At 55.5% G+C, this 23,592-nt stretch overlaps 2 protein-coding genes across 3 annotated transcripts; one reads left to right on the forward strand and one right to left on the reverse strand.

Moving 5' to 3' along the window:
• Positions 1-3,783: 3,783 nt before the first annotated feature.
• Positions 3,784-12,691, forward strand: CFAP20 (cilia and flagella associated protein 20). Of its 2 annotated transcripts, XM_027685334.1 has the most exons (6): positions 3,784-3,953; positions 8,456-8,535; positions 9,622-9,733; positions 10,075-10,263; positions 11,392-11,502; positions 12,390-12,691. In XM_027685334.1, exons 1-6 carry the CDS (start codon positions 3,870-3,872, stop codon positions 12,393-12,395), a joined length of 582 nt encoding a protein of 193 aa, XP_027541135.1. In that variant the 5' UTR covers positions 3,784-3,869; the 3' UTR covers positions 12,396-12,691. The 2 variants fall into 2 exon arrangements, with proteins under 2 accessions (XP_027541135.1, XP_027541134.1); XM_027685333.1 differs by lacking the exon at positions 12,390-12,691 and having other exon boundaries at positions 11,392-11,511.
• A 6,415-nt stretch (positions 12,692-19,106) lies between these two features.
• Positions 19,107-23,018, reverse strand: MMP15 (matrix metallopeptidase 15). The gene is made up of 9 exons (XM_027685331.1): positions 22,846-23,018; positions 22,471-22,593; positions 22,054-22,361; positions 21,672-21,833; positions 21,333-21,556; positions 21,052-21,190; positions 20,654-20,804; positions 20,430-20,545; positions 19,107-20,201 (listed from the first exon to the last, which is right to left on the reverse strand). The coding sequence occupies exons 1-9, from the start codon at positions 22,947-22,949 to the stop codon at positions 19,753-19,755; spliced, it is 1,776 nt and encodes a 591-aa protein (XP_027541132.1). The 5' UTR covers positions 22,950-23,018; the 3' UTR covers positions 19,107-19,752.
• Between the last annotated feature and the right edge of the window lie 574 nt (positions 23,019-23,592).

Consider the following 23,592-nt stretch of genomic DNA (forward strand, 5'->3'; position numbering starts at 1 on the left):
TAAGGTGAGCCATGGGCTCCTGCCAGCACAGAACCACATGGTGCTGCTCTCACCCAGCCCTGGGCACTGGCCAAAGTGGAAACCCAGGAGTGAGTCCTTGCACAAAGCCTGTGAGAGGTACAGGTGGAAATCTGTCCTAGTGTGTCACACCTGGAGATGTGCAAATGTGGGGCCAGATGTGGACTTGGGCATCAGGTAAGTTCAGCCTATTGGTGCTGTAAGGCAGAGCTTGGTCCATTGCCAAGGCTTGGTGTAATGACAGCCCTGTTGTATCCAGGACTCTGCTGATCTCTGGCAGAGAAAGTCATCAAGACTTTCTTTGGCTGGTGTAGATCTGGCCAGTGGTGAGAGCCTGTCCCTGCAGGGAAGAAAGAGCCCTTGCCAGAGTCCACCTGAGGTTCACGGGCACTGGGCAGCAGTGCTGGGAGCTTGTGCTGAACTGAGGTCCCTGCAGCATGGTGGCACATCCAAGCACTGCTGCTGCTTCATCCATCCATCTCCTGACACTGCTGGGTCATGTTCTCCATTCCCACCTGCTGCCTGCTGCAGCCCACTTGCTGTCCAAGTCATCAGCTTGTGTCCAAAGGATGTTCCTGGTGACCCTTTTAACTGTTCTTTGTTAGAAATAAATACTTTGCCTACCTGTTTTTGTCTCCACTTTGTCTGACATCAGAAAGGTTTTCCACATTTTCACCCCTTGCTCCATTTGTTGCACGGGTGTCCCACCAAGGCAGTGTGGTCTCCTTCCCTGATTTTCTCTCCCAAATTGCTCCAGCACGTGTTGGCACTGCCTCCTTCTGCACCCACTGATGGTTACACCCTTGTTCTCTTCTGATCCCTTGCTCAGCAGCAGCTCAGCTTCCTCCTCCTCCTCCTTCTGCACTGCTCAGAGTTCAGCCGGCGTGAGATGCACAGCAGTTCTCTGGGTTCCTTCAGCACCCAAAGTCACTTCTGGGCCTTGCCTCCCCTTGCATGTGGTGGCTTTGGATCTCCTGCCCGATGTTCTTTTTAGTTTCCTCATTACAGCTGCCCTTCATCCAGTGCTGCTCCTGTAGGAAAATCCAGGCTGGAGTCATCTGGACAAATCACAGGTCCTCACACTCCTTGCAGGAGTCATTGCTTTGTTCTTGGTTTTGCCATGCTCTGAAGGCTTTGGGCTCACAGAGGAACTGAATGAATTCCGTGCTGGTTTTACTGGTCCAAGCACTGTCCTTGGATCTGGCCCAGCCCCAGGCATCTGCTCTCCAGCAATGGCCTCAGCCAAGAGGGTGTTGGCCCGGGTCAGGATTTCCCAGTGAACCTGGACTGTGTGCTGCAGGGCAAGCACAGACTTGGTGATACTGGAGAGACCTGCTACATTTTGCTCTGCACCCAGCAGTGGGAAACTTCAGAGGAGCAACATTTCAGAAGCTTCCTGAAGATCTCATTCCTCTGAAGGCATCGGATTGCTGGCAAGTCTGAAGGGCAGGAAATATTTTAGTGGGCAGTTATTTCTGGAGCTGGCAACCTCTGCTCACTTCTGGGACCATATTATTCTGTTAGGATGGGGCCTTTTCCTCCATCTGCTCCCCAAAATCCAATCCCTCTACATTCTGGAAATTGGGATGATGTACCATGCCAACATCTTCCTTCTGATCTTCCAGGTGGATAACATCAGTGTGTGAGTCTCTCTGAAATACATCTTGGGGAGGCCTTTTCCCAAATGCCAGCCTCAACCATTGATACGAGTTAGTAATTTACAGGCCTCTCTGTCTCTGCCCTCTCCTTTATGCCCAGGGAAGGAGGAGAGGCAATGGGTATTTTGTAAAAATTAATTGAGAAACAGGGAAAATTTGAAACCACAACGTATTTCTGCGTGCAGCAAAACATGACATTGAAGTGGTAAGCGGAGAGCGTGTGAATGAGCCGGCTGTTCAGGAATGGCAGCTGGATATTTGTCCCAGTTGTCTCGTACCATCTGATTAAGGGAACAAGTAATTTCATCGTGCCATATAAAGTGTACTCTAACCCGCTGACTAAATATAGCTGATCATTTCTAACTAATGCCTTGTTTGTGAGAGGAATTGTTAAGGAAGGAGAAAGCTGTTAACCTGGGTACTGGGAGGGACTGAGCCCTTGGGACAATCAGAGCATTTGTAGCCCAAGGGAGAGACAAAAGCAGACAATGTTGTTGTCACTGGGATTTGGATGGGGCATTAGTTAGCAGCAAGGGCTACACAGGAGAAGCCTGGAGTTAACCTGAAGAACCATAAAGCTGATGCAAGACGGTAATTTTTGTGCTGTTTAGTGTCTGTACATTGAAAATAGATGAGACAGGTGTTATTACAGCAGGAAGAAATGTAATATGTGTCAGTTTAAAAATGTAATTTCTAGCCCCAGCTGTTCCTCTTAAGCCTCTTCAGCTGTGCAAGGCCCTATCTCTACTCAAAGACATTCTCACATCAGTAAATCAGCCCCCACCCCAATATTGCCAGGGTTCTGTATCTTATCCCTGCCTGACTTAGAGCAGCAAGTAGATGCGGGAGGTTCTGCACGGGTGGTGCTGATGTGTTTGGGAGCTTTCCTGCTCCGTCCTCGTGCTGTGTCCAGTCTGCCTGGTGATTGGTATCTCTGGTGTCAGCTAGTGCAGAATCTGGCCCATTTCCACATGGAAATGAAGCAGTTCTGGCTTGAAATGCTGTCTGAGGAATTCCACTATGACAGCAAGCACGATGCCATACTGGGACAACCTCCTGCACCAGCTGATGCTCAGGAGGCTCCTCAGGAAGGCACGGGATTCCAGACATCCCAGTGGTTTCTGACCTAGCAAGGCAGCAGACTCCAGCACCAGCACATCCCTGTGAGTGCAGCATTAGTGTGTGGCACAGAGAGTTCCGAGCAAACGGCTGCAGCCAGCTCCAGCCTGGATGGCACTGGAGGACTGGGAAATGGCTCGACGGAGAGTGGTTGGGATGTGCCCACCGCCACTGTGTGACCGAAACATCCTTCCCTTCCACTCCCATCAATGGTGTTTGCCTTTCCCTTGGCCACAGAGGTACAGGAAAGGGCCTGGTCCTGTCTTGGAAGACACGAGTCAGGAAGCAGCTTGGGAGGGACAGGAGCTGCTTTCCGGAACTCTCACTTCGCGGTAGCGCTCCCCAAAAATGCAGGTCCACCAGGGCAGGGCTAGCTTTGAGCAGTGAGCTTTGGCCACTCCTGTTTTTAATGGAACTGCTGGCATCACACAGGAATTCCAACAGGTGTGTGTACCTGCTGCTGCTCACGGGCTGCTCCTGGCAGCACCGGGACTGGGAGGGAGGGAAGGACGTGTCACCTGCTGGGGCAAGTGAAGGTTGAGCATCTGGGAATTAGTGGGGCTAAAGGAAGCGACAAAGTGCAACCAGCACCATCCGGACGCTTCAGTCTTGTAAAACCAGCACAGGGAGAAACAGAACCCCTCGGATTAAAGCGCCGAGCGAAGGCTGGGGAACACTTAAAGGGCAAAGAGCATCCTTGGGAACAGCAAACCACAGCGTCGCCTTTGGACCGAGGGTCGTGAGTTGCAGGGGGAGAACTGGGATGTTTTAGCAGCGCCCCCACACACACAAGGCCCAGGGGCTCAGGGGACGTGGCACCAGCCACAGCGGACCGGGCACGGTTTGGAACGGGCTCGGCTCCAGCAACTCCAGCAACGAGTGAATCGAGGACAGGCCCGCGGCCGGCGCCCCGGTTGCCATGGCAGCGCCGCCACAACACCGTCACCCGGGAAGTGGATCCGGGGCCGCCCAAAGTAGTTCCTCGGTGACGGCGGCGGCGCCGCGGCGCGGAGGGATCCGCCGTGTCCTGGCAGAGCGGCGGCCGCGGCCCGGCCCGGCCCGCCCGGCCCCGGCATGTTCAAGAACACCTTCCAGAGCGGGTTCCTCTCGGTGCTCTACAGCATCGGCAGCAAACCGCTGCAGATCTGGGACAAGAAGGTGAGCCGGCGGCGCCCGGGGCAGCGGAGCGGCCCGGGGAGCGAAGAGGCCGCTCGCCTGCGCCTCCCGGGGCAGGCCCGGAGCCACCGGGAACGACCGGGGGGGCTCCGGGCACCCGTGGGGCCGCTCTCGGGAGCCCGCCCGGGCCTGAGCTACAGCGGCCGGGTGACCGGGACACCCCGGGAACGGGTGTCTGGGACCCCCCGGGAACGGGTGACTGGGACCCCCCAGGCCCGGGTTACAGGCCCGGGGTCTTTTGGAGGGGATGTGTTATTAGAAGAGTATTTTCTAAAATAAAATACTCTTATAACAGTGTAAGAGGCTCAGGAGTGACGTTATCGCTCTCTACAACTGCCTGAAAGGAGTTCGTAGCCAGGTGGGGGCTTGTCTCTTCTCCCCGTCAGCCAGCGACAGGATGAGAGAGCGTAGCCTCAGGCTGTGCCAGGGCAGGTTTAGGTTGGGCTTCAGGAGGAATTTCTTCACAGAAAGAGCGATTAGGCATTGGAATGGGCTGCCCAGGGAGGTGCTGGATCACGGTCCCTGGAGGTGTTCCTTGGTCCCTGGAGGTGTTCAAGGAACGTGGCACTTGGTGCCATGGTCTAGCGGATGACATGGTGGCATTCGGTCATAGGTTGGACTGGATGATCTCAAAGTCTTTTCCAACCTGATCGAGTCTGTGTTTCTGTGGTTCTGTGCTGGGCAGAAGAGCCAGCGCCGTGTCAGGAGCTGCAGCAACCGTAAGAGGCTACAAAAGTGTCCAGCACTGGCCATAGGCAGCAGGATGCTAAAGCCCCTTGGCTGCGAGTGGCGACTCCTCCATAGCAGCTGCTGGGGCCAAGGTGGGAGTCTGCTCTGGTATGTGACCCATCTTCCAAACAGGCTTGCCAAAGGCATACAAAGATGGGCTGTGTGGCAGCTTTTAGGAGAAGTGAATGTCTCATCTGTTTGTTTCTCCCTCCTGTCGCTTTCTAGAGTGGTTCTGCTGAGGCTCCCCTGCTTTCTCCCGGGTATCTCGCGTCAAGGAGCCCTCATCAGGTGTTGAGACCTGTTGCTTCCCCTCTTCACAAACCACCCCGGTTGTGTTGCTGCCTAAGAGTGATTCTGCAAAACTCTTGTTACATTCTTTGAGAGCAAGGCTACAATGTGTATTTGGTTACTTGTGCTTGAGTCTAAGCTGAGTTTCTTGGGGGTTCAGCTGGGACAAAAGCCTCCAAGGCATCTCAGACAGCAGTGGTGGTGGACCTGAGTGGGCTCCTATGAGCATTTACAAGTCGTGGGGTGGGGGACAGGCAGCACAGACCCATCCTGTTTCCCATCAGTGGGTACCCCCAGAGCTTTCTGAAGAACTGGGGTGCCTCACACAGCCTGGCTGTGTGCATGTGTTTTGCACAAATATTCGTGACTTTAGAAAAGGATCAGCAGCTTGTTTGGCTGGCGTGAGGACAGGACACATTAAAGACTCTTAGACAAAGGGATGTGGCATGGCCTCCAGACTGGATAAGCCATGATCAGTCTGGGCTGACCCTGCTTGGAGGTGGAGGTTGGACTGGAGACGTCCTGAGGCACCTTCCCACGTGAATTGTCCTGTGCAGGGTGACACCCTTGCGATCGTGAGGATCATGAGTGGCCCGTGGGAGCTCTGCTTGCAGGGTGGATGTCAGCAGATCTGTTCAGCTACGGTAGTCTCTGGATTGGCCTGAAAACACTGATGAAAAATTAGGACTGCTATTCCAGAGAACAGCAGCTGGGTGTACAGGCTGTTTCCGTTGCTGGCTGTAGGGCTTGTATGTGGCTGGGCTCACCTGGCACTGCCCTGTGGCACCCCTGCAACCTCAGGAACAGCAGGGCTGTGTGCAGGTGCTCTTCCTGTCCTGAGGAAGCACGACCAGCTTCGATGTGGTTGTGAGGATTGCCCTGCTCTGTTCAGCGGTGCATGAAATACCCTTGTCATTTTGGTGAGAATTGGAAACAGGGAATTTGATGTTCTCCCATGTCCTAGGTGAATGCCCTAGATTACTGGATTCATATCTGTCCTAATGTAGGCTTTCTTTGCAAAAAATACCAGCAGACTGTGATTTCTATTTTTTGGGTGTCTTAGGGAATCTCAAGCTTTTGTGACGTGGGGAAAACCATTTATTTTTCAGCCTTAGTAGGATGTGCCCTGCTTGTGCTGGTGGACATAGTGTGAAGTAGAGGCTTCTTTGTTTGATACAGGTGTAGAAATGGGGCACTGGAAGCCTTTCCTTGTTGTAAGCACTTGTAAATTCCCTGTAAGTAGTAGGATACAGTCTTTGCCTTCTCTGCCTTCTCCCTCAGGGGCTGTGGGTAAGCTGCTGTTGCCACCACAAACCCATCGTCTTACAACAGGGTGACTGGCAACGATGTGGGAGCAGCCTCAGAGGGGTCCTGTCTGGCCCTGGGGAGGATTGCTCCTTGCTGCTTTTCCTTTTGCCTTTGTTACATTTGAATAGTGTTGCTAGCAGCAACAGCAGCCTTGAGAATTATATATGTTCAGTCACAACTGTCAGTGAAGCTGCTACTCCCTCCAAACCCTGCGAGTTTTGAGGTTTGCATCTGAAAATCTTTTCCCGTTTATCTTTAGACATTGAGTACCTTTCCAGTTATCCTGATTCAGAGGACAGTAAGCATTTGAAGAACTTTTATTTTCTAACAGGGCTACTACCATTTTTTTCAGCTTGAAAAATCCATCTTCTTAGGCTTAAGATGTTTAGAAAATGTTGGCCAAGTAGAAATGTTGAGTGTTTTGTTTAGATTTCTAAAATTTTCTGAAATCCTATCTTTCTGAGCTTTTGTGAGGTAGGGGCAAGCCTGGCCCTGTTTTGTACTTATCTCCTCTCTTTTCTGCTGTCTTTCATCCCATTCGTGGTGACACTGAGGAAGAGTTATCCCTTTTCATTGTCCCTGTGATCTGGGGAAGGAAAGACTTCACAGGCTAAGGAAGGGGACCTGAATGCAGATAGAAACACTGCTGACTAATTGTTTTAAAGCATGTGTAGCTGTTTTCTCTATTATTGTCCTCTCCAGAGAAGCTCAAGCCTGAACTCTCTCCCCTCTGTGGATCCATAAGCTCCACACAGCTTTGGTGAAAGCTGTCTTACGTGATGCAGAGTCAGGCTTTATTGGACACTACTCTCACCTCCTTAGGCAAGGTTATTTCCCAGTGTTCATTCTGCATGCTGTATCCCTGTGACTTCCAGGATTTAATTTCCCATATGCCAATCACTGCTTCAAATAGATTCACGTGGGGCTTCTGCTTCTGGTGATTTAAAAAAAAACCCAAACAAACATTTCAAAAGGCAGCTTGTCCAGACCTCGTTCAGTGGGTTTCTCCTTGCAGACCTGTAAACCCATGGGAGTTGCACATGATGGAGTAGAGAAATAGGGTTATCCTGTAAGGATACTCTCTACAAGCTTAGTGTTTTCTGGAAGTATCTGAGCAGAGTTCAGAGCAGCCTGGCAGGGTGAGCTGCACTCTCGTGCTTAACAGCAGCAGACGGGTGATCCAGGCTGAGGTTCTTGGAACTGCTTAATGTAGAGACAGGCAGGTCCCTCTGAAGAAATGAATTTCGAAGATGAATTGCTAAACCTGTAAATCATTTTGTAGCTCATGACTGGAACCGTCCCATTAGAAGCTTAATGTATCCTTTATATTAGCAGCGGTGATGGGTTCTAAAGAAATTAATTCATGGAGCCGGAAGGAGCGTTGCAATTCGCTGATCCAGCACTGGGCGAGAGCAGAGGGCTTAATTAGCAAAAGTGCCTTTTAAATGGAGATAAATTTGATGAGAAGTGAGCTGCTTCATTAAAAAAAATAAATCCTCAGACCCTGGGATTCAGCCATATTACTTGTGGAGAAAAATGAATTTGTGTTGGCTCCTGGTTCCAGCCCTGGCCTCCCTGAGCTCTGTGGGGAGCTGGCTGCCTCCAAGAAGCCAAATCCCTGTGCCCCTCAGGAGAGCAGTGATGGCTCTGTGCTTGCACGTGCTGTAATTATGAAGGGTTGTAACCAAGCTCCAGTCTGGTCCAGCTCTTCCCCAAGGCAGTTGGCCATGCCCAGCAGTAGAGACTAAGTCCCCTTGGTGACCAGTGACTGGCTGGTGGCTCCCTTTGCTTGCCCCTCTATTGCTCGTGCTTGTTTTTACCCTTTATTCCACTCAAGTTTGATCTTGCTCTGACACTTTTATGTTTGTTTATTTGGGCCTCTAGCACAAGGCTTGAGTCCCTTGTGTTCACTGTAGCATATTTGGATAGATGAAAGTCTTGCACTCAGTGTACGTGCTGGGCCATAAACTCGTGCTTGGAGTCCTGGCACTCTGGGGCGGTGATCAAAGCCTTGGAAACAGCAAAGTCCAGGAGAATAGGAGCCAAGTGAATGTATATGAGTCCTCCTGGGATCTCTTTCCTCCTCTCAGTGGAGCTCTGTGTGCCTCTTGTTTCCCTCTCACGTAACGTCTGTGCTGTCTGCCCCGCTTTTGTTCCAGGTGCGCAATGGCCACATCAAGCGAATCACAGACAATGACATTCAGTCACTGGTGCTGGAGATCGAAGGAACAAATGTCAGGTAGGAGAAGGCGTCTTCCTCTGCCCTGGTGTGTCCTGGGGGGGATACACTCTGCCCTTGGGCAGGGTGAAAGTTGTCAGTGCCCACCAGACATCACCTTCAAACTCTACTGCAATCTCTTTGTCAATAAATTGAAGGATCTGGGGTTAGATCTCTGACACTCCTCTGTGGCACTGTACCGTGCGTTTCCCTAGACGTGTTTGTAGAGCTCTCTCTCATCCTCAATGGGCCTAAGGGATAAAAAATAAAGTCCCATTATTTTTCCGTCACTTGAAGGGAATAAAAGCTGTATTTGATACCCAGTCCTAGTCAGAGCTGCCAGTTACTGAGAAAGCAGCACTGCCTGCTGCATCTTCTCTTGTCTTGGGCCTGCTCTGCTGCTCTCCCCACGTGATGGCTGCTCTCCCTACGGCAGGAAGATCAAAGGGAGATTTATGAGGGGAGTTGCTTATGGTGCTTCACTTAGCAACCTTGTCTCCAGCGACCCGGGAGACAGACGCCAGCTCTGTGAGCGGGCTCAGAGTCTCCAAGGCTTCTCCAGGGGTGATTCAGAGCAGGGCGCTCCTTATAAGGGCAGTGGAGACTCCTCTCCTGCAGACAGGCTGAGCCAACGCTTCTCTTCCTCCAAGAAGTGTTGATAGAGAACTTGCCAGGCGTGACGTGTACTTCTGGGGCTCGTGACCTCTGTTTTACCAGCCATATAGAGCACACAGGGCCTCTGCTGTGCTCTGGAGGGCTCTACCTGTTCAGTCAAGGGTAGGAGGAGGCTGTGTTAAGAAACAGTGCTGACATGGCCTTGAAATTGAGGAGGTGAAGCTCTCCAGGAAGGGGTTTCGTGCCCTGGGTGAGAAAAGTGGGATTTGAAATGCATTCTTTGTGCCGTTTATCTTGTTCTCCTGCAGCTACCTCTGAATCTCTCCCTCCTGTTACGGGAAGCCCTGGTTGCTGCTGAGATCTTATGATCACAGTTATCCATTTCTTCCTGTCCTCCAAGGCTGCATTGGGCCAAGGGAGAGACTTGGGTTGCCTGAGGCTGTGCACTTTGTGCTGCATGAGATCCTAAGGTGTTTTTCTCTCTCCTCTCAGTACCACGTACATCACGTGCCCTGCTGACCCAAAGAAGACCCTGGGCATCAAACTACCTTTCCTAGTGATGATCATCAAGAACCTGAAAAAATACTTCACTTTCGAAGTGCAGGTGAGGAGTGTGCAGTGGGGAGGCCCCTCCAGGGACCAGTGAGGAAGGCGCCAGAGAGCCTGCAGTCTTGTGTTGGAACTTGTCCCAGGCAGTGAGTGATCCCCAAAACAGTTTTGCTTTCTTGGCCATGTGATGTGTCAGGTCTTCTGCTGTGGGGGCATCAGTCAGCTCACAAGCACGTTGTTGCTGTTCCTGAAAATGCATCTGTTTCCTGTGTTAAAATTACTTCTGCTGTGAGATGGAGGGGGTGGGAGTAGGAGAACCCTCTGGAAGACGGGTAGAGCTGTCCTGTGGAGTCAGGGACCCCAATGCCTGGCTCAGCATTGCCTTGCTTGCCCCAGGTGCTGGATGATAAGAACGTTCGTCGGCGCTTCCGGGCGAGTAACTACCAGAGCACGACGCGGGTGAAGCCCTTCATCTGCACCATGCCCATGCGGCTGGACGATGGCTGGAACCAAATCCAGTTCAACCTGTCGGACTTCACGCGCCGCGCTTACGGCACAAATTACATCGAGACCCTCAGAGTTCAGGTAAGGCACGGGCATGTCCTGCCTACAGAAACCAATGGCTGGTCATCTCCCTTCATCTCCCTTCTGTCTGGGACAGCAGTTTGGGAATCCAGGTTTAGCCGTTAGTGGTTCCTTTGCCAGCTCTGCTCTTTGCACGGCGCTGCAGAAAGGGAGCAAAGGCCCAGCTGAGGTGTCACTTCACTGGATTAGACTGGGATGAAGGACCCCATTTCCTTCTTGTTTCTCTGGCTGGCTGTTGGTTAGGGTAAGAGTTGCAGTTCCTTGTGACATGCCGTGGAGGTGGAGGTCTGCTGGGAATTAGCTGTGTACTGCCTTCCTGTCCAGATACACCAGACAGTGACTGGCCAAATGGGAGCCTGGATGGGAAAGACCCAGAGTGTACAGACTGTACATATCCCTGCTCAGGCTTGTTTCCTAGTGGTAGTGGAGTGGCCCTGCCTTCAGTGAGCCCCTTGTATCAGAACTGATGCAGTGTTTGTTCCTGCTGAGGATGTAGAACTTGTTCCATATGCTAGGGATTCACATTTGCTCTGTCCAGTGGAGTGTGCTGTTTTGAGGAGTGCCCGTGTGTGAAGCACACCTGTTCCTTAGTATGAGGGGATTGCTGCAGTTCCTTGCAGGACTGCCCAGAAGTGTACAGACAGTCAGGTGGGGTTTGTCTGCCTTCTCACATACCCATGATGGGGACTGAAGAGACTCCTTCACTACCAGCTGATAGTGGAGGCAGCGCAGACTGGACAGGCTCATTCCTGACCTTAGGCAGGCCCTGAAGTAGGAGTGTTGAAAATGCAGCAGGCTGAGGCTGTGGGTGTTCTGGCAAATGCTGATACCAGTGAAGCAGAGGTGGGTTCACAGCAAAGAATCCTCTTAGCAACTAAGGCAGATCTCAGTTGGCAGAGATGCCAGAGCTTGGCCAAATCTCTTGAGCCAGTTGTGCATCACTGTAGAGAGCATCTAACGCAAAGCAGAGGGTACAGGCCAGCATTTCTCTGCTGTCCTGTCAGACTCAGAGAGAGGCAGTGAGGTAGATGTCCAGCTGCCGAGCCAAGGAATCTATGTTGCTGCATGACAGCAAAGCTGGATGTGAAAAGAGCATATGGAAAATGCACTCTTTGTTCTGACTCTCAGATCCATGCCAACTGTCGTATCCGACGGGTGTATTTCTCTGACCGGCTGTACTCAGAGGATGAGCTCCCAGCTGAGTTCAAGCTGTATCTGCCTGTCCAGAACAAGGCCAAGGTGAGCTAGCTGTGGGCAAGGAGGGTGGGAGCAGCAGCTGGGCCAGACTAGCATTCCTCTTCCTCCTCCTGCTGCCTTCACAATGCAGAGCTTCTTCTAGCAGCAGAGCTTTGGCCGCCAGCCGGGGAGCACCCTCTCTGTTGCCAGGGTGAGCAGTCTGTCAGGGGTGCTTTGCTGGGTGGCTTTCCTGCCAAACACATGGAAATTGTCATTCCCATCTAGGAGCAGGGTGAGCTGTTCAACTGCTCCCCATGTCCTCCCTGTTCATGTTGAAGGACTCTGGGCAGGGTTGCAGCCTCCCGGCATCTCTCCAGAGCTTTCACCCGTGACTCAGCTCGGCAGCTTTGCTCTTCAGAGCAGCTGCAGCTCCACAGTTGTCTTCCAGGAGAGATGCTGTTTGTGTCCCTCTAGCCCAAACTGAGTCCTCTCTGATCTTTCCCCTGCCCAGTGCAGACAGTGGTGCCATGAGGTGGGAAGGGGACAGACAAGGCCATGGCTGCCCATCAGAAGGAGATGCCAAGCTCTGCTCCTGCAGTGATGGGAGAGGAGTGAACATGCTGGCATATTGGCAGTAATATTGAAACTTGTGAGGAAGCACCTTATTTGCCAGGGACAGCCTGTCCCAATGCAGGCCCAGGAATCTTTCAGCAGAGAAGATTCCTGGGCAAAACTTTAAGCTGCTGAGGGAGGATGTTTGGGGCTGATCTTAGTGGGAGGTAGAAGGCAGTGCTAACTGTAGGTAACACCTCTGGGGAACCTGTCACTGCCTTCTGGGCTGTAGCAGCCTCCCAGAGGTGTCTGGGGAGTGCTTGGAGCCCTCCCAGTACCGTTGTCTTGGTGCTGCCAAGTCTAGTAAGTGTCTCCTTTCTTCTCCCTGCTCTGTCCAGCAATAACACCATGTTGGGAAGAGATGTTGTTGGCGTGCAAGTTGTACAGAGTCAGAGTTTTCCTGGCTGTTCCTAAAGTGCTGAGCCTAAACACTGCAGGTGGCCTGGTACCCAATCTTGTCTTGCTCAAAGTGGCCACTGTGCCTCCAAAGAGGGGATTCAGCAGGAATTATGGAGTTAAGTGTACCCTCTTAAAGTTACCAATTTTATTTTTTATTTCCTTGTTTTCTGTCTCTTATATATGCTCTAAATATGGATGTAATACTTGTTCTTGAAAAGTTATTAAACGTTTGACTCTGTAAGTCTGCTTCTGGCTTCTTCCTCCTTTGATGGATCCTTTAACTTGCACATTAGTGCTTCAGAAAGTGCTGAAGAATTTAAGAACCCAGATGTTAGAATTTGCCTCTCAATTTGACTGTGATCAGCAGCCTCCCTGTTTAAGGGATAGCACACATGTGAACAGCAGCAATCTGGAGAGAGGAAAAATAGTGGGATTTCCACAGAGAAGACAGAACCTGTCTCCAATCCATGAAGATTGTGGTACTCCACCTATGATGAAAACTCACGTAGTTCACTCTTAGTACATGGAAATGGGTTTTTCCTTCCATTATTACTGGAAGCCATTTTCCCCAGTGGTGACAAATTAGTCTTACCTGCCTGTTAGGGCACAGCTCTGTTGGCTGTGCAGTTACCAATTCATTCCAGCTCTCAACCAAGCCTTTAGCAGCTGCTTACAGCAAGAGGCACACAATAGTCTTCCAACTGCCAAATTGTCCCTTTCCCCGGGGATCAAAGGGGAGGTTTAGCAAAGCAGCATTAACAGGAGCAGGAAGTCTTTTCCTGTGCTGAAGCTGCCCTTCCCTGCCTCAAACCAATCTGCCTTTGTTATGGAAAGGCTTGCGAAGGGGAGGCTGCAAACCTCCAGCAGTAATGGGGTGAGTCTGGGAGTAGCTGATGCCTTTCCTGCCTGGGGCCAGTCCCCCCCCAGATACTGCAGAGGGCAGGTACTAAAGGCTGGGACTGATCCTTCCCTGGGCTGTGCAGCGAATGGGGAAGACTTCACTTTTGTTATTGATCTATAGAACAAAGCTGCTCTCTCAGGAGGAGGAAGAGAGCTCACTGAGGGACATCTGCCTTAATCTGGGTTTAATCCTGAGCACTGAGTCCCTACCTGGTTTGAAGGATTGGCATCCTCTGTGCATCCTCTGTGCAGACCCCACTGCTCACCTGTAAGGCAGCTGCCTCACCTGCACTGTCAGAGCTCATGGGCTTGGAACTGGGTGGGGTGCTGACCCCGTGCTGCCACGCAGGGCTGGATTGCACCTGCAGAAGGCTTCCTGGAGAAGACTCCTGCAATTTTTATAGCAGCTGGATAGCTTGGTAGCTCTAAGGAGCCCAGCCAAGGAAGCCCACATGGGAAAGCACCATCCATCTTGCGTTGACGTATGTCAAGGCTTGGCTGGACTTGAGATTTGTTAAGTGGAATCACACTGTATCACGTGCCAAGGATTGTCCTTAATGAAGTCCATGGCGAGGCTTTCCTGCCACGTTTTTCAAAACGTGCCAGAGCTGGGGGAGCTGCTGAGGGGATCCATCAAACGCTGGCAGGGTAAAGTGTGCATCCTTTTCCCCAAGCCCTTGCTCCACACCACGTGGTTTTGGCTGTCTTTGGCGGCCAAACACTCACCAGGAGCTGCTGCTGCCTTTCCCTGCTTTGCTTGGGCCTGTGCTGGAGTTGCCCCTTGTCCCTGAGGAGCTGGGCTTGCTCTGAGTGACTGACCTTAATGTGTTAAGAGGGGCTGGGCTCCCCTGAGCCCCAAGCTGGCTGCCTCTGCAGAGATTAGATGGGCCCTGCTGCCCAAACTCTAGGAGCTGTGCCAGCGGATTTGCTGGAATAAACTCCCAGCCACAAACCCTTACATCCATAGGGACCCTCTGTGTATTTTTTAATACGAAACAAAATACTCAATCTTCCTGTTTACTTGCTGCACAAAGTGGAGCATCATCAGATACTGGCTCTTTCCTTTAGGGCCAGATGCTTGGTCGATTTACACAGTATTCTTCAACAATCTTCCTCTTCTGATCCCTCTCTCCCATCAAGACTTTAACTGTCTTGCTGAAGGTGGGTGAAGTCAGATGGTCTCCCTGCAGGAGAATGGGTCAGAATGTCAGAGGCATCCCATCAGCAGCCATTTCCTACAGTAAATGTGCACGAGCAACACTCCTGTGGTGGAGCACCCAGCTCCTTACTGCTTTGGTTATGGCTCCCGACCTGGCTGGGACACAACATCCTCCTACATGGAGAGAGTGGAGGAATGAAGGATGTGGGTGCAGAGTGTGCCTCATGGATTGCTACAGCCTGCATACACCCAGGGCAGCCCCAGCTGGGTGCAAGGGGTGAGCAGAGGGGAGTCCTGCTTCAGTGCAGGCAGCCTGCAGAGAAAAGATCTTAAATAGCTCCTCATTCACCTTTCTGTGGGTGGCCTGGTCCTTCCTGCTTAAGTCCTTGCTGCAGGTCATGTCTAGTGGGAGAGAAAGGAATCTTTCTTTGCAGAGAGCCCTGGTTTTAACCTGGGGCAGAGCAGGGGCCACCCAAAGATGAGTTTTTCCTTGTCTGCATCAGCTTTTCACCTTGCTCTTCCATTGGCTGGGGCAAGGTCCTGCACTTGGGCACTTTGATCAGGACCTCAGTGCTGGGAGCTGCTTTCTACATCAAAGGCAAAGCTTCCCTTTGAAAGCTTGGGTGCTGAAATACGGGAGTGCAGGAGCTGCAGCACCTCAGAGCAAGAGGCAAGAGATTGACTCTCCCTGGGTTGGGCCAGGCAGCAGCAGGCTCAGAGTGAGCTGGAGCAGCTGGCAGTCACTGTGGTGTGAGCCAAGGCCAGGACATCCCATGGCTCCAGTGGCTCTGCCCGGGCAGGTGGCAGCCACTGGCAGGGGAAGCAGGCAAAGGGGTTTTCCTGGAAAGCTTTCTGTCCGTTTGCTCAGCTGCTGGGGCAGAAGCAGCCTGGGTCAGAGTCTGGCCCAGCAGAGTGGCAGGACACTGGTACAGGCTTCTGTCCCTGCCTGTGCTTGTCCCCTTATGCTTTGTCTCCTTCCTACCAAGTGGGTCCCGACACAAGCACTGAGCTGTGATCAGGGAGGTGATATGCAGGAATCAAAAAATTATCTGAGCCAAACTCTGCTCCTTGTCTATTCTGCAACTCCCTGGATATCTTGGGCCAAATGTTGTCATCTTTATAGAGGGATTACACCTCCAGGGCAACATTAATCCTCTGCAGCTGCTGTCTAGCACGGGGCGGGCACTGCTGGAGGCAAGGGAAATATTTATTTTGAGTTTTACCACTGGCCACCACCCAGGAAAACTGAGTGACGGGGCTGGGGACTTTGGCCACTTCTGCATGCAGGGCGAGCTGATCATCCTGCCCTGCTGGCGCCTGTGGGAGAGGGGTAAGAGCTTCCCCCGGCAAACTGCAAAATGGGACCACCCAAGCAAGGTTTTGTTTGTATGAGGGAGCGGTTGTGCGCCCCAGTGACTACTCTGGGATGCAGGGGGAAAGTCTCAGAGCCACTGGAGGTGAGAAGATGATGGACACCAAGTTGTGCTGACGCAGACCTGCAGACTGTCTGCTTCACACCTGAAATGCCTTTCTTTGAGATGAAGGGTCCAGCACCCCGGGGAGCAGGCTGGTGGCTGCCCGGTGGGTGTGAGGGGAGGTGGTGGACAAGAGCAGTGCACACGTGTGCCGAGCTCAGTGTGGCTGGTGGGCACATTCCACCCGGAGCAGGGCTGTGCCTCCCCACACAGCACCCGGAGCCTCAGTGCTGCCTGGAGCGTGCACAGACAGCAGGTTCAGCCCCTCCCAGGGCCCCACGGCTCTTCCCTCCATCCCAAGCATTGTTTTCTCCGACCTTGAGCCAGCTGGTCACTCCTCACCGTATCCCAGCCCCAGTTCTTCCTCTGCACTGAGCCTGGTTTCCTCTCTGCTTTCCGGGTCCTCTCCTCAGCAGTGCTTAGGGGATCCTGCCCTGCCTTGCAGAGGAAGAGGAGGATTCTCCTGAGATGGTGCCAGTCAGGCAGAGAGAGCCCCTGCCACCCTGGTCACCCCCTCACCCACACCCCAGCAGCCACCCTGGCATGGCAGGGCCTGGAGGACACTGAGCTCCCAGGGTGGTTTCCAGGTCAGCCTTCTCCAACCTATTTCCAGGAAGCTGGGAGCTGCCTGGTGGGAGTGGATCCTGGCAGGGCTGTCCAGTGCCTGCCAGGGACAAGCTCAGCCAGACTCACAGTCCCCCACACTACCAAAAGCCCTGTCCCTTATAGCAGGTGCCATCCTGCCCTCCCTGGGGTCTCATGTCCATGGGCAGCCACAGGCAAGCTGACCCTGCTGTGGGTGTGCAGGGCAGCACAGGAGTGTCCGGCTGAGAGCCTGGGCGCTGCTGAAATGCTGGGCTTTGTCTCCAGCAGGGTCCCTTACTGCTGTCCATGAGTGTTTCCAGATGGCCCTGGGCTCCTGGCACCAGCTCCGCTGCAGCATCGGGGGAAAAGCAGGAGGGGGGTGGGAAGTGATGTCCCAGCTCACCAACCGTAGCAGCCTGGGCCTCTGCTCACAGCATCCCTAATTCCCCCTGGGGAATTGCTCCCAGCTCCTGTCCCACCCTGAATCAGCAAGGAGCCCCCTCCCCTGCCATGGCAGGGAAGGTATGCCTTCAGCATCTGGCCCTGGGCATCCTTGGCTGGCTCTGGCTTTCCCTGTGAGCCAGGCATCTTTCCAGGTGCCAGGCTTTGGGGTCCCCAGTCCTGCACCCCACTGAGCCCTCAGCACCCCCAGGAGAGAGGGGAAACACAGCTGCCGTGGGAAATACATCTGTTATTGGAAATGCATCTGCCATAGGAAGTGCATCCAGTGTGGGAAATGCAGCTGCCGTGGGAAATGCATCCCCGCCTGCCTCTGGAGCAGTGTTTGCGGGGGTGGGGAGCCGCAAATCCCTCCTGCCTCGCCTTTTGGCCAGGTTCATGGCTTTTGGCAGCTCCTGGTACCAGTCTGGCCCTGGTTCAGGGCAGGCTGGAGTGTCGGGCTGCCCCATGGCTCCCGGCCCAGCAGAGCTGTGGATCCTCCCTCAGCTCTGGGGAAGACCCACACGAGCACAGATCTGGGCGAAACGGTCAAAACCGAACTGAAAGAAGTTAAAAGCCAAGGAATGTGACCCAGCACAGCCTGGCTGATGGAATACAACAGCCCAGAGCCACTTGGAGACCTTTTTCCACCCACCCCCTGATTCCTCAGGGTTTTTCTGTCCCTGATTTTGACTTCTCGCTTGGCTGCAGCGATGCACTGAGTCTGAGCCAAGCGTGTTTTCCAGGGAATTGGTTAATGGCTGGGAATCGCTGCCCAGGAGGCCAGGGCAGGGGATAAGTGACCCAGACCACAGGGTTCCCCCACCAGCACCAGGAAAGCAGGGCGAGAGCCAGTATCAGTCCTTCCCTTTTACAGTAATTAGAGTGGCCGGGCGGATCAGGGTAATTCAGTGCCGGGAAGTGGCTGTAGCAGCCTTGGGCACTGAGCCAGCAGCTCTGGGCCCTGGGGAAGCATGAGGGGAGCACAAAGGCTCCATCCTCCTCCAGAAAGTGGGAGCTGGCAGGATGGGGATAGGGGCAGAGAAGCAGCTGGAGCACCAGGGCGAGGGGAGCAGGTCAGGGGTGGGTTATTGCTCTCTGCCCCTGGGGAAAGACCCAGGGCACAGGTGCTGGCACAGTGCTGGCCCTGCCCTGCTGCAGGGGAGGCTGGAGGAAGCAAGGATGTGGATGCAGTTGAGTCCCACATTGATAGTCCCCCAACTCTGTAGGGTTGTCCTTACAGGGATGGATCAGATTCACACCAGCCCCTTGCCCAGTGTGGCACAGCTGCCTCCCCCCCAGTGTAGCAACTGCACCAGGCCTCTGCTGCCCACCCAAAGGCTGCACCTGCAGCTCCAGAGCAAACCCAGCTCCAGCTGCCACCCCAGGGAGCATCACCTCACCAGCAGAGGCAGGGACACCACTATTTCCATCATGTCCTCTGCAATTTGGCTTTTCTTCCCATCAAAGGCTGAGCAATATTTTTCCCCAGATAAAGCCAGTTTCCTACCCCTCAGGTCCAATCTTTCCCACTCCCACGATTATTTCCCCGATCTCTGCAGCGGTCCCGACTCCTCCTGCTTTCCTTTGCCACAACAGCAGCAGTGAGACAGGATATGGCCACCCCTTCCCCCCAGGAAACTTGCCGGGGACACGTGGGGACAGGGAGTTGAAGGACCCGCTAAAGTGGCTCCAGGAGGGTCCCCCAGCTGCTGCTGGCCCTGCCCGGGGAAGGAGGCGGCCGCCCAGGGCCGAAGCACGGCCCTGGCTGGGGGAGAACAAGGCGCCCTGTGTTCCCAGCAAGGCCCTTGTCACTGTGGTGGGAGCTGCTGAAAGGCCGCTCTGTCCACTGGTGGGGGTGGGGGGCTGCTTTAGCTGACCCCCCCCCAGGATGGCAGCCCCAGGGCAGGGGCTGCTGCAGGGACATCACTGGCCATGCTGGCCCCTTCCTCACATCCCCTGGCCCGGCACTCAGTTCCCTGGGGGTGCCAGGCAGGGTGGCCCCCAGAGAAGCCCCCCCCCGTTACCACAAAATCTGCCAAATCTCACACAGGATGCCCCCCTGATGCCCCCCACGGCAGGAAGGACGGCACCACGGCTCTCCACACACCCGACCTGTTTAATAGACATACAAGACGGCCGTGCCCACTGCCCTGTGCCCCAGGGCTTTGCCCCACGGCGGCAGCAGGGCCCGGGCTAAGCTGAGCCCCAGAGGGGTTGCAAAGGTAGTGTATCCCAGCTCGCACTGTCTTTAGGCACCACATCCCTGTATCCCCGCAGTTCAACAGGAAACAACAGCCATGAGCTCAGCTCCCCCCCTTCCCCACCACTGCAGGTGCCAGCGGCTGAGACCTGCCAGCTCGCAGCACTTGTGAGCAGCCCCAGCCCGCTCACCACCCCAGCCCCAGCGGGCTCACACGGAAGGAAGGGACCCTGCAGGGACCCCGAGGCAGAGGCAGGCACATGATGGGTGGCAGCCTGAGGGTCACGGCTGGGGGGAGGTGCAGGCACTGGGGAGCAGGCAGGACCTGGATGCCCTCCAGCCCCCCCATGACTATCCCCGGTCCCAGCCCGGCTGCTCTGGAGGGGCTGGCGGGGGTTGGGCATCCCCCCTTTTCTGAGGCTGGAGCCATCAAGCAACAATGGGGTAGAGGAGCCGAGGCCGTGGTGGGGGACAAGGGGAGGGGGGTGTCAGGTCCATCTTAGCACCATGGTGGCAGGGGCGGTTTGGGGAGGGAGCCAGGGTCAGACCCACTCCTGCAAGGAGCGCTTGCAGTACAAGAGCATTCGGGGCGCGCCCTTCCTCTGCATCTGCACGATGACGTAGATGAGGCCAAGGATGCAGAGCAGCAGCACCAGCAGCACCAGCACCATGACCACGCTCATGGTGCGCGTGTACTCGTCAATCTGCACCACCACGTCCACATCCCTGCCTGGCTGGCCATCTTCCTCCTCGTAATCCTCGTCTTCCTCGTCCTCGTCCTCCTCCTCCTCCTCACCTTCAGTCCGCCCGTCCCCGTCGGGGTTGAAGGGGGGTCGGTCCACATCGGGCCAGCGGGGATTGGGATCTGGGACCAGCTCCGTGTGACAGCCCATGAAGTCCCGTAGGATGGATTTGGGATAACCTGGCTCTGTCTTGAGCCGCTCATTGTCAAATTTCCAGTACTTTGTGCCTCTGTAGAAGTAGGTGGAGGCTGGGGGAGAGATGGAGTCGAGGGGTAAGTGGGCAGGCACAGAGCACCCCTGCAGATGCCCAAGAGAGCAGGTTTTGCTCCAGCATTGGTGAAACCCTTCAGAAAGGGCTTCACCACTGACCCTTGGACACCCTCCCGAACTCCATCCCACATGGCCAGGCCATCAGAGGGGTGACCCCATACCCCGGCCCCCCCCGCCACCCACCCCTCTTCTCATCCTCTACTTACAGGCATCCGGGCTGAGGAAAGCTCCCTTGGGCGAGGGAGGGATCCCCACCCAGACAGAGATTGGCTTCGGGTACCCGGGGTCCACCGAGCGCGTGTCCTCATTAAAGCGCCAGTATCTGGGGGAGGGAGGAGGGGAGCAGGTGAGGAGCAGGGGGGTCCCTGCTGCCCAACATTCCCTCCCCTGCCAGGGACCAGGAGGGAGCAGGGCAGGGATCCACACTCACCTATCCCCACGGAAGAAGAAGGTGTGTCCTGTGGGTTCCCACCAGACGGCCGTGTCGATGCTGTCGTAGGGGATGCCCTGCCCGTAGGTGACCAGGGGCTGTGGGTACCCGGGCTCCAGGTTGGCTTCTCGGAAGATCCAGTAGCGGTCACCTGGAGGGGGAGGAGATGGAGAAGGGGGATGAGATGGTACTGCCCAGCAGCTGTGGCAGGTGGACACGTGGACAGGGACAGGGGTAAACACCTGCAGCCACCCTGGACCCTTGGGATCAGGCAGCAGCTCTGGCTGGGGAGGTGATCGGGATTGGGATGAAGTCAATCTGCACTCAGTAGCTTTGAGGGAGGAGGGCACTGGGGCCTCCCCTCCACCTCAGCCCTCCCACCCAGCTTCCCTGCTCACCTTTAAAGAAGACAAACTTCCCATCATGCCTCTCGTAGGCGGCATCAATGTCCCCAGGGAGGCCCCGCCAGAAGTGTCCGATGGGCATGGGGTAGTTGTCCAGCACCCGGTTGTGCCGGACCCTCCAGAACCACCGGCCCTGGTGAGAAACAGGGTGTTGGCAGAGGATGGGGAGGACAGAGAGACACAGTCCAAATGCCAAGCTCCTTGCTTGGGGGTCCTCCCACCCACAGACCAACCAGTTCCCCGGGGAAAGGGCAGGAGGGGGTCCTGGCAGGCACCTTGAACACAAACATCTCCCCACGTAGCACCGCCACCGTGTCGAAGTCCCCGTCGCAAATGTCGGGACCATACTGGTCAGGTCGGTCCGGGCTGCCAGGTTTGGGGGGTCGCTCTGGTTTCCCGGGAGGGGGAGGTTTAGGGGGTCTCTGGTCTGGCCTGCCAGGTCTCCGGGGTGTCACGGTGGGCAAAGGCTTGGTGGGCTGAGGGTGCCCATCTGCGGTACCTGGATCGGGCAGGCAAGAGAAGGGATGTGGTGATGCAGACCAGCAGTACCTCAGTTTCCCCACACACATGCCCAGGATCCCACCTCTGGGCTGATCCCCCACCCATCTCCTCACCGTAGAGCTGCTGGATCCCCTTGAGGTCATCCTCGGGCAGCTGGAAGTTCTCTGTGTCCATCCACTGGTAGAAGGGGGCCATGATAGCGCTGGGGTTGCTGGAGTGCTCCAAACCCAACGAGTGCCCCAGTTCATGCACAGCCACCAGGAAAAGGTTGTTCCCTGCATGGAGAGGCACCATCAGCAGGAGGGAGTACAGGACATGATGCATGGGGTGAGTCCTTAGACCCAGGGTGCTCTGGAGGGAGCTGTCTGCATCACCCATGGTGGAGCTGCTCTCCCTGCCACTCCTGCCCACACCAGTGCAGCCCCCTTCCCTCAAGCCCAGGAGGCCACCAGGCTCCTCTGGTCACCTTCACCACCTCCTTGAACCTCAACTCACCAGACACATCCGCGTTCTCCAGCGTCCAAGGCTCATCCAAGTCGAAATGCGTGTCCCCCCCCATGCCAGGGCCGGGGAAATAGGCGTGAGCCAAAAATCCCCCGAGGCCATCAAAGGGGGAGCTGTCTCCGTGGAAGCCAGAGGCAAAGAGCACCATGATGTCAGCCTCCTTCTTCCGCTTCTGCCGGATGTCCTCGTAGGCCACCTCCCGGAAAACCAGCGGCGTGGCTTGCTCCCACACCCGGAAAGCTCGCCGGACAGCCTCATACGAGTTGTATCGACCCAGCTTCTCCGTGTAGTTTTGGATGCTGGGGATACAGAGCTCATCAGGGGTGGCCCAGGGCAGCGCTCACTCCCCAGGGGGGTCCCTGGCTCTCCACAGGCTGGGGAGGGGGAAGCCCTGGCAAGGTTGGGTACCTGAAGGTGAGGTGGCTCTGGCTCCAGCGCCGCCCCGTCAGCGCGTACCGCTTCCGCCGCATGTTGGACTTCGTCCGTGCCCCAAACTGGTCCGGGACCCCACAGCGGGGACGTTTCATCCACCTGCAGGGAGGACACCGAGCCAGGGCTCAGCCCATCGCAGCCAAGGTCCCTGAGGGGTTACAGCAACCGCAGACAGCGAGGAAGGTGTCCTGGCTGCAGGGGTGCAGCCCCCAGTAGGAGAGATGCAGATCCCACGGGAGATAGCACCCACATTTCCAGGCGCAGGCAGAGCTCCAGGGCTGGCAAGAAAAGCCAAAGAGCCCGGGAGCAGAGCTGCTGCGTGCGAGAGCAAGAGGACATGGACAAACTCACGCTATGGTCTCCTCGTCCAGGACGCCGGTGACGGTAATGCCGTAAAACTTCTGCATCTCGGCGAGGGCCGAGGAGAAGGTCTGAGCCGAGCGCATGGTGGACATCCGCCGGCTGGGCTGCGGCAGGTACCCATAGAGCCGCAGCCATGCCTGTGCCAGGAGAGCCGAGTGTGAGCCCGCGGCACGGAACAGCCCCACGGGGCACCTGGAAATCCGCGAGGCCCCAGCAGGGAAGGATCCATCCCCCTGCCCGATTCCACCCCCTCCCCCTGCCCGATTCCACCCCAGCCCTGTGCCCCTTCACAGGGGTCTGTGCCAGCTAGCAGGGGCAAATGCCAGCCCCGGGCAGGCAGCGGTGGGCAGCAGGGCATGCAGCCCCCGCCCTGCCCCGCACAGTGAGGGGAGCCGGTGCTCCCGGGGGGCTGCTGCCGGATGCCTTGACCCCAGGGAGAAAGCAGCTGGCAGGGGGCCAGTCGTCCTGCAGGCTGCTCGTCCCCCGTGTCCCCCGGGAGCTGCAGACGGATGTGAGGTCAGGGCCCCCCCGCAGCCCGGGACCCCCACCCCAGCCTGCACCCACAAAGGGGCTTCTGTCCTGCGGGGCCGCAGCCCCTGGGCGGGGGGCAGGGGGGTGCAGGGGCTGGGGCGCGCCGGGGCTCTTCCTTCCTGCCCCAGCCTCCGCCTCCTCTTGTCTGCCCTAATTGCATTTTATTTTTATCTTTATTATTAGTCTTTTGTAACTTCTTTTTTT

The sequence above is a fragment of the Neopelma chrysocephalum genome, unplaced genomic scaffold (genome assembly GCF_003984885.1).
Source record: "Neopelma chrysocephalum unplaced genomic scaffold, ASM398488v2 Primary Assembly neopelma1_68b, whole genome shotgun sequence".
Lineage (NCBI taxonomy): Eukaryota > Metazoa > Chordata > Aves > Passeriformes > Pipridae > Neopelma > Neopelma chrysocephalum.

Excerpts from the sequence above, each read along its gene's own strand:
- CFAP20 (XM_027685333.1), top strand. The coding sequence starts at position 3,870 with ATGTTCAAGAACACCTTCCAGAGCGGGTTCCTCTCGGTGCTCTACAGC. Across the intron at positions 9,734-10,074 it reads ACTTCACTTTCGAAGTGCAG|GTGCTGGATGATAAGAACGT; the intron begins GTGAGGAGTGTG and ends TGCTTGCCCCAG. Across the intron at positions 10,264-11,391 it reads TCGAGACCCTCAGAGTTCAG|ATCCATGCCAACTGTCGTAT; the intron begins GTAAGGCACGGG and ends TCTGACTCTCAG.
- MMP15 (XM_027685331.1), bottom strand. The coding sequence starts at position 22,949 with ATGTCCACCATGCGCTCGGCTCAGACCTTCTCCTCGGCCCTCGCCGAG. Across the intron at positions 22,362-22,470 it reads CAGAGCCACCTCACCTTCAG|CATCCAAAACTACACGGAGA; the intron begins GTACCCAACCTT and ends CTGTATCCCCAG. Across the intron at positions 21,834-22,053 it reads GGAGAACGCGGATGTGTCTG|GGAACAACCTTTTCCTGGTG; the intron begins GTGAGTTGAGGT and ends CTCTCCATGCAG.